This window comes from Bubalus bubalis, chromosome 17, assembly GCF_019923935.1.
Source record: "Bubalus bubalis isolate 160015118507 breed Murrah chromosome 17, NDDB_SH_1, whole genome shotgun sequence".
NCBI lineage: Eukaryota > Metazoa > Chordata > Mammalia > Artiodactyla > Bovidae > Bubalus > Bubalus bubalis.
This window is the reverse complement of record NC_059173.1, coordinates 42,791,983-42,806,725: the sequence shown is the minus strand read 5'-3', so window position 1 is coordinate 42,806,725 and position 14,743 is coordinate 42,791,983. Positions and strand designations below refer to the sequence as shown.

The 14,743-nt window shown below is 36.6% G+C and overlaps 1 protein-coding gene, 1 non-coding gene and 1 pseudogene across 2 annotated transcripts in view; all 3 read right to left on the bottom strand.

Annotated features, from left to right (window-relative positions):
- The window catches only part of ABHD18 (abhydrolase domain containing 18), a gene marked incomplete in the record, with an annotated part of 37,266 nt that overhangs the window by 4,748 nt on the left and 17,775 nt on the right, over window positions 1-14,743 (bottom strand). The window contains 5 exon segments of the mRNA XM_045163165.1: window positions 294-456; window positions 1,230-1,608; window positions 5,969-6,070; window positions 6,716-6,805; window positions 10,084-10,222. Of these exon segments, the coding sequence (XP_045019100.1) occupies window positions 294-456; window positions 1,230-1,608; window positions 5,969-6,070; window positions 6,716-6,805; window positions 10,084-10,222 (873 nt within the window).
- Window positions 1,855-4,314, bottom strand: LOC112579957 (annotated as a pseudogene).
- On the bottom strand, window positions 9,887-10,020 carry LOC112580060. The gene has a single exon (XR_003104414.3). It is a non-coding gene; the product is annotated as a small nucleolar RNA SNORA42/SNORA80 family (small nucleolar RNA).

Sequence of the window (14,743 nt, the reverse complement as noted above, 5' to 3'; positions counted from 1 at the left end):
CCTAGTGTTCCTCCCTACACTCTAAAATAGCTGGTTATTAATATTTGAAGAGAGTAAAACCACACAATAAAACACGCCTATCACATGCTATTTCCTAGTTCTCTAGAAGGAAAAGAAAATAAGACAAGATAGGAAAGAGCATCACAATGTGAGAATTGAGAGAAGCAGGAAGGAAATAAGAGGACTAAAATCTATAAGACAAATATCAATTTTTTCATATTTATTGAGAAAAAAAAAATCCCCCAAACAAACAAGTAACAGACACCAGACACCAGTTAGACCAATCATCTTACCTGAAGAGTCCTTGTTTAAAAAGATAAGCACTAATATGACCCCCTTCTAGATATCGGATTTCACAACCAGGCCAAATTTCTTGCAGACTTCGAACTCCTGTTCGTGGAATATAGGCATCTTCTTTGGCTTGAACCACTATGATGAGGCTTGGGTCAACTGGAACTAGGCACAGGATTTTTTAAGATGCAACATATATACTTTGAAGAAGCTCTAAGAATTTTATATATAAATACTGGTAACCATATTGAAAAGTAAAATACGCCACACAATGCAGTGAGTATGCAAAAAATACTTGCCAAACTAAAACTTTTGATCATTAAATTAAAAATCAACTATACTGGATTTTCCTGGTGGCTCAGTGGTAAAGAATCCACCTGCCAGTGCAGGAGACATGGGTTCTATCCCTGGTCCGAGAAGATCCCACATGCTGTGGAGCAAACTAAGCCTGTGTGCCACAACTACTGAGCCTGTGCGCTAGAGCCCAGGAGGGGCAACGACTGAAGCCCGAGCACCCCAGAGCTGAGCACGAGAAGCCACCGCAATGAGAAGCCCATGCAACCAGGAGAGTAGCCCCCACTACCTGTGGCTAGAGAAAAGCCCACATAGCAATGAAGACCCAACAGAGTGAAAAATAAATAAACAAAATAAGTTTTTAAAAAATAAACTATACTAAACCATAACATTATAATATTCATCTCTAATACAGTAAGATGAGTATTCTAAAGAAGATACAAACCCCAATGTTTTTAATGAATAAAATGGTCTTGGATTTTCATGGATAAAATTTAAATGTACATTTAAATAACTCACTTATCTTAGAAAACACATTGTGGAGCCAATGATAAATGAAATTATCTTATAGCATACTTTAAAAATATTTCACACATTTTACCTATCATCAGCATATATTCTCAATTTCATATAAAAATTAATACCTGAGAAATTTGCTACGTGAGTACATTCATCCATAACTCCTTTCATAAATATTAAAGATTCTTTCTGAAGATTGTTTCTTCTTTGTTCTTTACTGAGTAGGTGGCATGACTGAGGACTGCAACTTGTATAACTACTTTTGTTGGCTGAAAGTGTTTGATTGAAGCAGTCCATCTTAGAGGTATCTTGTAACAAGAGTCCTTCTGATGTGGCACTGATTGATGTTTTACTAGATTTATGGCACTCAACAGGTTTTTGGGACACAACTTGGTCCGTCATATCTAAATTTAAAGTTCTAGAAACCAGATTAAGGTTAGTTAGCTTGTCTGCACTGCTAGGGAAGCGTTTCACAAACTCTTGTCCCATTTTGAAAGAATCTGTCTGAACATATGAAAGAGAAGAAAATGTCATTTAATATAAAATAGGATTTTATGTAACAACCTTGTCAAAACAAAGAGAAAACACATATATCCATCAAGGAATAAATGCACAAACAAAATATAATATATCCATATAATAGATTATTACTCAATCTTAAAAGGGAATGAAATTCGGACACACGCTACGCCATAGATGAACTCTGAAGACATTCTGCTAAATGAATAAGCCACACACAAAAGGACCATATTGTATGATTCCACTTTTATGAGGAATCTAGAGCAGTCAAATTGATAGAGACAGGAAGTACAATGGTGGCTGCCTGGGGCTAGGAAGAAGGATGAACAGAGTTTAGTTTAATGGGTACAGAGTTTCAGTTTAGGAAGAGGAAAAAGTTCTGGAGATGAATGGTGGTGATGGATGGAGGTGATGGTTACACAGTGTAAATGTACTTACTACTACTGAACTGTACACTTAAAAATGGTTAAAATGGTTAATACTAATGAACTGTACATTTAAAAATGGCTTAAGTGGTAAATTTTATGTGGTATATATTTTACCATAATAATAAAAAAAAAAAAACAGAAAAAAAGGCATCCAAATTTAACTGAGGACTAAGACAAATTGTATTTTATTGCTAAATGTTTCCTACTAAATGATAAAGATGATCATTTAGGCTGTGACACATTTTGTTTTGTTTGTTTTGGCTGTACCACTAGGCTCGCAGGACCTTAGCTTCCCAGACTAGCATTGAGTCTGGGCCCCCAGCAGTGCAAGTGCAGAGTCCTAACCACCGGACAGCCAGGGAAATCTTGCTTGTGTCATGTTTTTATTGTCACAGTTTTGAAATCCATGATTTGTTTTAACCTCAGAACTTCTAAAATTCTTAGGAGTGCATCCTAGCAGTAATACTTCAGTCACCCCAAATTCTTTTCTTAGGCTGAACTAAGACAAATTAAAAATTATCAAGAAAAAATATTAATTATTAAAATCCCCAAAGTATAATACACACTAAGTTTAAGAACTTACAATTTAAGAAAAAATAAAGTTTGTCAGATACTAAAAGCAGTCAAAGAAAAGAATGACAGCCTGGGAAAATATATTTACAACTTATATGACAAAGAGCTAACTGCCTTTACAATATTGTAGTGGTTTTAGCCATACATTGACATGAATCAGCCATGGGTGTACATGTGTTCCCCATCCTGAAAAATTTTAAGAATGCAGAATGTCTGGTAATTACAAGTATCTCAAAAGCTAAAATGAGAAAAATACAGAAAATAAGTACTCATTGAATAAATATTATTTTGCTTTGAGGGAGCCAGAAACGATTCACTTCCAAGAAATAAGTAATAATGATAAAAGATGTAATTAATACACTCTATCTCTTTTAAGCCTAAGCATGCATTTCACCTCAGGACAATTCTGATTTTGACATTCTTAATCTCCTTTGTCTAGAACAGGACCCCATTTTAAACCATTATTTGAACAGAGTTCATAATCTAAAGCCATTTTTCTCCATAGGATGTATTCATTTTAATACAGAAGCTGCAAAATGGCAAATGACTAAGTCAGTTAAAAAGAATCAATAGCATAATAAATATAAATTTACATTAACTGTCAACAAACTTCTATATGAAGCCTAAAAGTTGATACAGTACAGGTGAGAACTAACATGATTCTTCCATGTTCTCAGACTTTGTTTACTAAATAATACTGTCATAAGATCTGAAAAGAAACTTTAATGGGTCTTCCTAAAGCTGCTTAATTTTCCAAACAATTTTCCTCTGATTACAGAGCCTGTTCATCCCTTCACTCCTTTTTCCTTTTTTCATGAAGAATTTTTTTTTACATTTATTTTGCACTGAGGTATGCAGCCTATTAACAATGTTGTAATAGCTTCAAGGTGAACAGTGAAGGGACTCAACTATATATGCATATGTATCCATTCTCCCCCAAACTCCCCTTCTACCCATCAATCCTTTTTCAGTCCTTTAACTTTTGAAATATTTTCTTGACATTTTTCCTTGGCCTCAATCAGCCTTGCCAATTTCTAAGCCAGTGCTGCACTTGCCAGAAACAATGGAGTAAGGACGAAAATAACTGTTGTAAGGAAGCCATGTGGATCTTTTGCAAGCCTATACCACAACATACTCAGCCCAGGCCTGTACATCAAACATCTTTGTAGAGGCCTTATGCTTGAGTGAAAGTGAAAGTGTTAGTTGCTCAATTGTGTCTGATTCTTTGCAACCCCATGCACTGTAGCCCACCAGGGTCCTCTGTCCATGGAATTCTCCCGGCAAGAATACTGGAGTGGGTTGCCACTTCCTTCTCCAAGGGATTGTTCCTACCCAGGGATCGAACCTGGGTCTCCCACATTTCAAGCCTGTTCTTTACTGTCTGGGCCAGGAGGGAAACTTGAGTAGTCTCTAATTTTGTCCTGGGATTATTAGCCAGTCACATTTTCAGGTGATCGTTGGTTGGTTGTCTTCTTTAGCTCTACCATACACTTCTGAGATAAGGCTTAAATTCTGTTATGTTCTCATGTACCTCAATTTCAGATTCCAAGCTCATGCTTGGAGGAATAAAATATTATTTCTTTAAGGAATATTCTTCCTTCCAAAAGGGATCGAGACTGGGTTTGATCTCCACACCAGACCAGCGTGGCACCTGAGGCCATCTGCACTTTTCCTCCATGCTGGTGTTTCCCCTCTACCATACACTTCTGAGATAAGGCTTAAATTCTGTTATGTTCTCATGTACCTCAATTTCAGATTCCAAGCTCATGCTTGGAGGAATAAAATATTATTTCTTTAAGGAATATTCTTCCTTCCAAAAGGGATCGAGACTGGGTTTGATCTCCAGACCAGACCAGCGTGGCACCTGAAGCCATCTGCACTTTTCCTCCATGCTGGTGTTTCCCCTTCACTCACTCACCCTTCCTCACCAACCCCCTCCTCAGCCCCCACCGCCATCCCACCTGCATCCGGCCCCTGAGGCCACACTCAGCTGACCCTCCCTCTGCCTGGGGCTCACGTGGTGGGGGTGTGTGAGAATCAGGGGTGGTCCCCGCCACTCCTTGCAAAGCACCATGGCTGCCTCAGCTGACACTGGGGCAAAACCTGTGCAGTGGGTGCCACCAGCCTCCCCCACTCCCAACTCACCCAGATTATCAGTAACTTTCAAACTGAATGTGCAAAACTTTAAAATTTATGAAAAGAATGGTTACTTTAGGAGAGTAATTAGGAAGCAATTCATTTCCCTGAATTGGTAAATTGGTAAATTAAGGGAAAGAATTAAGCCTTTCCTATATGAACTGAGGCTCAGGGGCAGAGAATCTGTGTGCCAATGCAGGAGACTTGGGTTCCATCCCAGGTTCAGGAAAATCCCTTAGAGAAGGAAATGGCAACCCACTCCAGTGTTCTTGCTTGGGAAAGCTCATGGACAGAGGAGCCTGGCAGGGGTTGCAAAAGAGATGGATGGGACTTAGCAACTAAATAACAATATGAATTGAACTATGAGACAACCAAATAATTAGCAAAGGAAGTGACTTTTTAAAATAAAAGTATTTAAATTAATAAATGAAAAAAAAAAAGGACAGAATTAGAGTATCAGCATTTTGCAGCTCTCAATGTAATAGACATAGGCATTAAGCATCAATGGCTGCTTACACCACAGTAAAGAGCAGCCAGACATTACCTGCTCCCTATACTCTTGACAAAGAACATGGAGGAATATAAATGAGAATACAAACAAAAATCTCAGCTGTGAGAAACTCTACAGGTAAATAGCCCAGGTTCTTCAACAGATAAATTATAATGAAAAGAAAGGAATGAAGAAGAATTTATAAAGATACTTAAAAGACACATCAAATAAAAGATGTGTATCTAGGAATGCGTATCTGGACAATAAAATTATCTTAAAGACAGAAGGAAGTAATTACTATAAAAATCAGGATGATGATAACTAAACAGTAGAGGGAGGAGGGCCTTTTGATTAGAACACATGAAAGAGGTTTTTGGTTTGGGTGCTAAAGTGCTGAGCTGGGTGGTCAAGTTCTATTCTTGACCTATTACAAATGCACTGGCCATTTAATAAACGTAGTAAGCTATACATTAGCTTTGGATGATTGTGGTTAGGACTCTGTGCTCTCACTGCCGAGGGCCTGGGTTCAATCCCTGATCAGGGAACCAAAGTCTCACAAGTCATGCAGCAAGGTCAAAAAAAAAAAAAAAGAAAGAAAGAAAAAAAAAAAAAATATATATATTAAAAAAAATCTGCAATTCTTTTAAAAAATCTGAATCATTAACCATGGTCAAAATCCACCCCCCCCACATGTTACGCAAAAGTTAAAAATACTTACTCCACAGTATTCAAGCATGTGAATAATTTCTTCTTCATAAACTGTCTGTGTATAATACTGCTTTTCTAGTTCCCTCCAATTAATTGATTTACTTAGCACGCCCTGAAATAACAAACTAAATTAAGATCAGATCACATCTGTAAAGCATGTTGTCCAATAGTTTGATTATTCTTACTGTGCAGAAAAAAAATTAACAAAGCAGGCTTGAGATTTCCTATCTCTGGACAAGCCTACTTGTAAGGTTGGACCTATTTAACTAGTAAACAATAATTCTTTACCCTGATATAAAACTTCCAAAATGATGTGGGTCTCTAAGCCTAAACTGCTGATACAAACAATGCTGTTTCTACTAAACACTGGAATTTTAGTATGTGAGGCTGAGAATACCTAAGAACTCTGACCTCTGATATAAACCCCGGACTTCAACGCTCAGGTGAGTTTCATTGATGGACAACAATTTGCACCTACTGTCATAACTCACTGCTGAAGGAATTAAACACATTCTGAAAGACTCCTTTGGAAGCTTATGCTTGGTTTCTTCTGGACTGTACCCTGTGTGCCTTCTTCCTTGGTGATTTTATAGTGAATCCTTTTGCTGCAATATGTTTTAGTTGTGAATATGACTATATATTGAGTCCTGTGATTCCTTCCAGTGAATCACCAAACCTGGGGGTGATTTTGGGAACCCTGAAAACTATTATGTTTAATTATATATAGCTATCTAAATATTAACTGCAATTAAATTACCGTAGTGAAGACCCCAGATGCTGTGGACCAAGACAGACATGGAATCAATGGCATGGGCTTAGGCCAGTTGGATACTGCTAAGGAAGCCATCTGTAAGATAACACAGAGAGATTCAGTTTAAAGTTCACAGTCATTAAATGAAAAATATTTAATATTAAGAAGTACTTTGGGACTGAGATGGGGAGGGAGGTAGGAGGGAGGTTTAAGAGAGAGGGAACAAATATATACCTATGGCTGATTCATGTTAGATGTATGGTGGAAGCAATCACAATATTGTAAAGTAATTATCTTCCAGTTAAAAAAATTTTTTTGTATAGTAGTTGGTGAGATAAGACATGAACACAAAGTCTCTTAAACACTCATGAGAATGTCTAGCAACCTCTCCAAATTCCCCAGATCATAAACTCAACAATGACATATAATTGCCTCCTAAAAAACCAATAAAGTATATTAGGAAATTTTAAGTATCTTTAAATTTTAAGACCCTTCACAGAAACCTACTTTCTACTGGGTAAATATAGAGCAAACATGCTGGGATGTAGATCCTGGGCAGTAGGCTAAGCACACTCATTACTTAAGTGACCTGCTCAGGCTGAGCAAGATCGTAACTAAAAATTTGACTTTTGAGGTTGACTGAAAGGTGTCAAGAATTTGGTGGATGACAAAGCAGATTATATAACTGATATAAAATGATGCAGTATGTTTAGAGAAGTGAAATGTTACTTTTGGCTAGAGGAATTACAGAAGGCTTCATCAAATAGCTATCTTTTAGGGGAAAAGATAGATGGGGTCTTGTCTTCTATATAAAGAAGACGGTATGATCAAAGGCAGATGGTGAAAAATACAGGGTCTGGTGGGGAAATAGCCAATATACTTCAGTTAGGCTGGTCAATAGGGAACATGTATCCAGAGGAGTAGGGAGACAGGTAGGGCTAGAAAGCTTGATCAGGATCAGATCAGAGGTTCCTTTGTTCCATAGATAATGGGGAATTAATAAAGAGACCGGAACAAAGTAGCATTATTGTCAAAGAATTGATTCAATGAAGCTAAATAGTATTTTATAAGATTGATTAGAGAGGGTGAGATTTGAGGTAGGGAAACCAGTTAATAGGTAGCAGTCCAGCTTATAAGTTACAACACTCTGACTTAGGTGATAAAAATGGAAACAGTATTAGATAGGAAAATAAATCTTTAGCCACCTTTCAGTTTCAGTGTCTTTAGTTGTTTCAAATTTGAGTTTCTGAAGCGAATTTTATCAGTTTCAGCCTTTGGTAATTGCTTTGAATTTGAGTAAGTTTTTATTTTATTTATTTATTTTTTCTTTTTATTATTTTTTTTTAAATTTTATTTTATTTTTAAACTTTACAATATTGTATTAGTTTTGCCAAATATCAAAATGAATCTGCCACAGGTATACATGTGTTCCCCATCCTGAACCCTCCTCCCTCCTCCCTCCCCATATCATCCCTCTGGGTTGTCCCAGTGCACCAGCCCCAAGCATCCAGTATCATGCATCAAACCTGGACTGGCGACTCGTTTCATACATGATATTATACATGTTTCAATGCCATTCTCCCAAATCTTCCCACCCTCTCCCTCTCCCACAGAGTCCATAAGACTGTTCTATATATCAGTGTCTCTTTTGCTGTCTCGTACACAGGGTTATTGTTACCATCTTTCTAAATTCCATATATATGCATTAGTATACTGTATTGGTGTTTTTCTTTCTGGCTTACTTCGCTCTGTATAATAGGCTCCAGTTTCATCCACCTCATTAGAACTGATTCAAATGTATTCTTTTTAATGGCTGAGTAATACTCCATTGTGTATATGTACCATAGCTTTCTTATCCATTCATCTGCTGATGGACATCTAGGTTGCTTCCATGTCCTGGCTATTATAAACAGTGCTGCGATGAACATTGGGGTACACGTGTCTCTTTCCCTTCTGGTTTCCTCAGTGTGTATGCCCAGCAGTGGGATTGCTGGATCATAAGGCAGTTCTATTTCCAGTCTGAGTAAGTTTTTAAACTTAATCTTATAACTCAAATTATTTATAAAAAATATGTATCTATAGATATAGATATAAACATACTGAATGATTGTTATGTCCAAGAAATGAGCCAGAGGGTCATGTTCCTGGCCCTCACTGAATCAACCAAGAGAAAATGGACTGCTAGACAAACAGCCACAGTGCAAAGAAATAAGTACATGTTACTGAAAAATGAAGTGAGGTCTGGGAATCAGGAAGAGCTTCCCACAGGAAGTATGCTCTAACCTGGAGGCGGAAGGGCAAGCTGCTACCTGGCTAGGTGATAAGGAGTGAGGGGGCACTAGAGGGATGCACAGCTAGTGCCAGTTCCATAGTAAAACCTTTGGCAGGAGGTTTTAAGCAGGAGAGAGCAGAGAACAGATTTAGGAAGACCACACTAGTTATAGTGTGGGAAAAACTCTTAAGGAAAAGATTGAGGAGAGAAAAGACTAAATGGAGAAACCAATGAGGAGACTGTACACTCTAGAAAGCAAAGATAAAATAGGTCAATGGTATGGGGATGGAGGGAAGAGATAATCGAAAAGTGTTTTGCAAATCAGCTATCTTCAGGAATTTAACAGCAAAATAAGGCATTTATCATTGAGATTTGAAAAGCTAATTTTTATTATCAACTTTTAAAAAAATATTAAATCTAATACCTGAAATATAGCTGTGAAGTAAGTAGTAAAATCAGTATCTCCATAAACCACAAAAAAATCATTATTTAATAATTGGAATAAAAGTTTAGAATCTGTTCCTGCAGGATTTCCCTGGTGGTCCAGTGACTGGGACTCTGCACTCTCAATGCAGGAGCCTGGGTTGGATCCCTGTTCAGGGAACTAGATTCCACATGTTGCAACTATAAGATGCTGTGTACTGCAATTAAGACCTGGAGAAGCTAAGTAAAATAAATAAATAAGAAGAAATATTAAAAAAAATTGGTTCCTGCTTTCACCAAAAGTAAAATTAATTCTATACCTAAAGTGATTTCTTTCTTTTGGCCATACCATGCAGCATTAGTTCCCTGACCAGGGATCAAACCCACACCCCTGCACTGGAAGCATGGAGTCTTAACCACAGGACCTCCAGGGAAGTCCTAAAGTGAATTTGTAAATAATTAGATTCTCTAGACATTCCACCCACTTCACAACCCTCTTCAGTGCTCATAGACCACAGGTAAGGAGACAGGGCAATAGTTTGAAGCTACAGTTTTCTCTGGCATGGGTTTACTATGAGATGCCCACAGAGGACAAGCCATAAATCCATTACCATGCTTGATTCCATAGATCTTATAAACATAACCACAATTAAATATAAGTTGAAATGAAAATGCTTACGTGTCCTCCCATGGATATTCCGGTCATTCCTAGAGGTCCATAACCCTCCCTCTCTAGCCAGTGCAAGAGAGCTGCAGATTCTAAAACAAGAGCTCCTCCCATCACAAAAAGGTCGGACACGTTTTTTAAGCTGGACCTTCTAGCCTCACAAAACAAAAGAGAAAATTATTTATGTTTTTACATTTTTATACACACAAATTTACAATAGGCAGCTAAAATGCATGTTTTTCTTTTAAAGGACCAGATAGCTAAGTATTAATAAAACAATGGTATAAACTGATAAAATTAAATTGCTGCTAACATTGTTCTACATATTAATCACCTAAAATTTAAAAAGTTGTATCTGCTCGACAACATACAACCTTCATTGAATTTCAACTACTGAGCTATTTCAAAATCCAGAGGAGAACATATTATTTATTTGACAGAACTTAAAAGTGTTAAAATATGTATGGGAAAATAATATTTCTATATTGTCAATTTTTAGTTAAATTACCACATCAATAAAAGGAAAAACAAATTTACAGTTGTCCCTTCTTAGGAAAAAAAAATTACAATAGAGCTTAAAGCTCACATTAAAAAAATATATATATACATATATATATATAAAAGAATTGAAACCTAATACTAATTTTGTTTAGGTTTAATTGAAACCTAATAATAATTTTCATAGAACCAGAGCAAAAAACTCTTAAATTTGTATGGAAACACAAAAGACCCTGAAAAGCTAAGGCAATCTCGAGAAATAAAAATGGAGTCTGGAGGAGTCAGACTCTCTGATTTCAGACTGTACTGCAAAGCTACAGTAATCAAGACAATATGGTAATGGCACAAAAACAGAAATCTAGATCAATGGAATAGGATAGAAAGCCCAGAAATAAACTCATGCACCTATGGTCATTTAATTTATGACAAGAGAGGCAAGAATATACAATGGAGAAAAGACAGTCTCTTCAATAAGTGGTGCTGGTGAAACTGGACAGCTACATGTAAAAGAATGAAATTCAAAAACTCTCTAACACCATACACAAAAATAAACTCAAAATGGATTAAAGACCTAAATGTAAGACCAGAAACTAAGAAGTCTTAGTGGGCTTTCCTGGAAGTCTAGTCATTGAAAATCTGCACTTCCAAGGCAGGGGGTACAAGTTTGATCCCTGGTCAGGAAAATAAGGTCCTACATGCTGTGTGGTGTGGCCATAAGATTAAAAAACACAAAAACCTCATAGAGGAAAACACAGGCAGAACACTCTTTGACATAAATCACAGCAATATCTTTTTTTTTTTGGCTGCACCACACAGCATGTGGAATCTTAGTTCCATGACCAGGGATTGAACCTGTGCCCCAAGCATTGGAAACACAGAGTCTTAACCAATGGACTGCCAGGGAAGTCCAGCAATATCAATTTTGATCTATCTCCCAGAGTAATGAAAATAAACAAATGAGGCCTAATTAAACTCAAAACCTTTTGCACAGCAAAGGAAACCATAAACAAAACAAAAAGACAACCCACAGGCTGGGAGAAAATATGTGTAAACAAAGTGACCGACATAGAGCCCATGCAGCTCTATGTAAAAAAAAAAAAAACACCCACTCAAAAAAATGGGCAGAAGATCTAAAGAGACATTTCTCCAAAGAAGACAGGCAGATGACCAAAAGCACACGAAAAGATACTCAACATCACTAATTATCAGATGCAAATCAAAACCACAATGAAGTAACACCTCATACTAGTCAGAATGGCCATTAACAAAAAGTCCACAAACAGTAAATGCTGGAAAGGGTAAGGAGAATAGGAAACCCTCCTACACTGTTGGTTGGAACGTAAATTGGTATAACCACTAAGGAGAACAGTATGGAAGTTTCATAAAAAAAAAAATAAATAACTACCATATGATCCATCAATCCCACTCCTGAGTATATATCTGGTGAAAACCAAAATCCAAAAGGATACACTCATCCCAGCGTTCGCTGCAGCACTATTTACAATAGTCAAGACATGAGTGAGTGAAGTCGCTCAGTCGTGTCCAACTCTTTGAGACCCCATGGACAGTAGCCTACCAGGCTTCTCCGTCCATGGGATTTTCCAGGTAAGAGTACTGGAGTGGGTTGCCATTTCCTTCTCCAAGACATGGAAGCAACCTAAATGCCCACTGACAGAAGAATGATAGAGATGTGGTACATATATACAATGGACTATTACTCAACCATAAAAAAGAATGAAATAATGCCATTTGCAGCAACATGGGTGGATCTCAAGATTACCATACTCAGTCACACAAAGAAAGACAAATATCATAGGCTATCACTCATATGAGGAATCTAGTTTTAAAAGGATACAAACAAACTTATTTACAAAGCAGAAACAGACTTACAGATATTGAAAATAAACGTATGGCTGCCAACAGGGAAATGTGAAGGGAAGGGATAAATCAGAACTTTGGAATAAACATGCCCACAGTACAATATATAAAATAGATAACCAACAAAGACATACTGTATAGCACGGGGAACACTACTCAATATTCTGTGATAACCTATATAAGAGAAGAATTAAAAAAAGAATGAATAGATGTATAACTGAATCACTTTGGTGCACCTAAAACTAACACAACACTGTAAATCAACTATACTCCAATAAAATTAAAATATTAAAAAAGGAACAAGGCAACAGTAACAAAAGGAAAATAAATAGCAATGTAAAAGAATTCAACCTAATACTAGTCTCCTGAATTACTGAAATCTTGACTATTAGAAAAATAATTTTTATAAAAATACATGTTTTGATGAATTTAAACACACCAATTCAACTGAAACTTTGTTTTAGAAACTGATTGTACATACAAGTATTTACTTGTAAGAATTATTTTACTACATATTTTTAGAATCCAGAACCATTCTTATATAATGATAAAAAATATGACTTTATTACTAAAGTGACCAAGTTATAATCTATTTTTCAAAATTTAATTCACATAAATACATACTCCTATAGGAAACATTGCCAGAATGTATAAAAATTCACTTTGTCAATGGTTATTATATGTAGAATAATTATGTAGAATTATTATGTGCCTATGTTGAATAATTATGTGCAAAGAATCAAGTGCCATAGGAATGCAAAGCTTTGAAAAACAGAACTCTGGCTCCCAGAAGACCTTATCTCCACTGTCCTACCATAACCTCTTAGAGTTAAGTCCACAAAGCAGCTTTCTCTTTATAGAAACTATGCTATCTTTTGCCAAAATAAATTATATTCATCATCATAAAAAGGCCTATTTATTGTTACATTGGATTTCTATCCTTGTTCCAATTTTCTATTTATGATCATAGTTCTCCTGATTACTTATTTTAGCCTGGTATGGAAGTTTGAATTCTTAGTTCCACTTCAGTTGGTTCTTTTACATAGAAGTTACTAATGTAGGTTCTAGGACAGTGGTTCTTTGTTAACAATGGACTGAGTCTCAAATGGTTTAACCATTTTTGATGAAAGCAGGCATAGATGGCTTTGAGAGAGAGAGAAAGAGAGATGAAAGTGAGAGAGAACTGTTTATTGTAATTTAAATTATAGGCAATTTCTTAGGATGAATTGTTCAAGAAAAACAAAATAAAGTATTATATTTCTTGGGTATATAATATCTGATAGGATAACTTATAAACATAATTCTCAACAATCCTTCATGGAAGAAATTATTTAGTATTCCCACTTCATAAATGAGTTAACTGATACTTGGAGAGACCAAGGCCATACAATTAGCAAATGGTAAGTTATGATTCCAAAGTATATTTATGACTCCAAAGTCACAGTCTTCCTATTAAACCTATGCTGCTTCTTAGAACTCAATAACCTCTTGCACTTTTTAACCACTTATATGACACACCTAGTTCTGAATTTATGGCATGGCTCCTGAGTAAGAATTCTTGGACTATTTAGTTTTGCATTTTAACTTTTCACAAGGATTCGAACGGAGATTCTAAACTATCCTTCACAGAATATAGGTTTGCCTCCACTGCACTGTGCTTTTGTCTGTACCTCTTTCATGTTCTCACCACTTTATAAAGACCTATGGTGGTGGTGGTTTACTCGCTAAATTGTGTCCATCTCTTTGTGACCCCATGCACTGTAGTCTGCCAGGCTCTTCTTCCATAGGACTTCTCAGGCAAGAACACTGGAGTCGATTGCCATTTCCTTCTCCAGGGGATTGTCCCAGCCCAGGGATCGAACCCAGGTCTCCTGCTTGGTAGGAGGATTCTTTACCACTGAGACACCTGGGAAGCCTGTTATGACCACTTTGAACACGTGACTTCTCTCTCCCCAGCACTTTCCATCTTCCTACTTCTTCACTTGAAGGTCTAACAGTCATTACAAGTTTAACATGTTTAAGGAAGAACTTTGATCTCTTACCCACAATATCCAATTTTTTAACAAGTCTTACCATTTCAACTTGTAAATTTTATCTAAAGTACATTAGTACTTCATTTCCTCTGCTACCACTTGACTTTAGTCAAAATTTCCCCTGCATTATTGAAATTAACTTATATGCAGAGTACATCATGAGAAACGCTGGGCTGGAGGAAGCACAAGCTGGAATCAAGATTGCTGGGAGAAATATCAATAACCTCAAATATGCAGATGACACCACCCTTATGGCAGAAAGT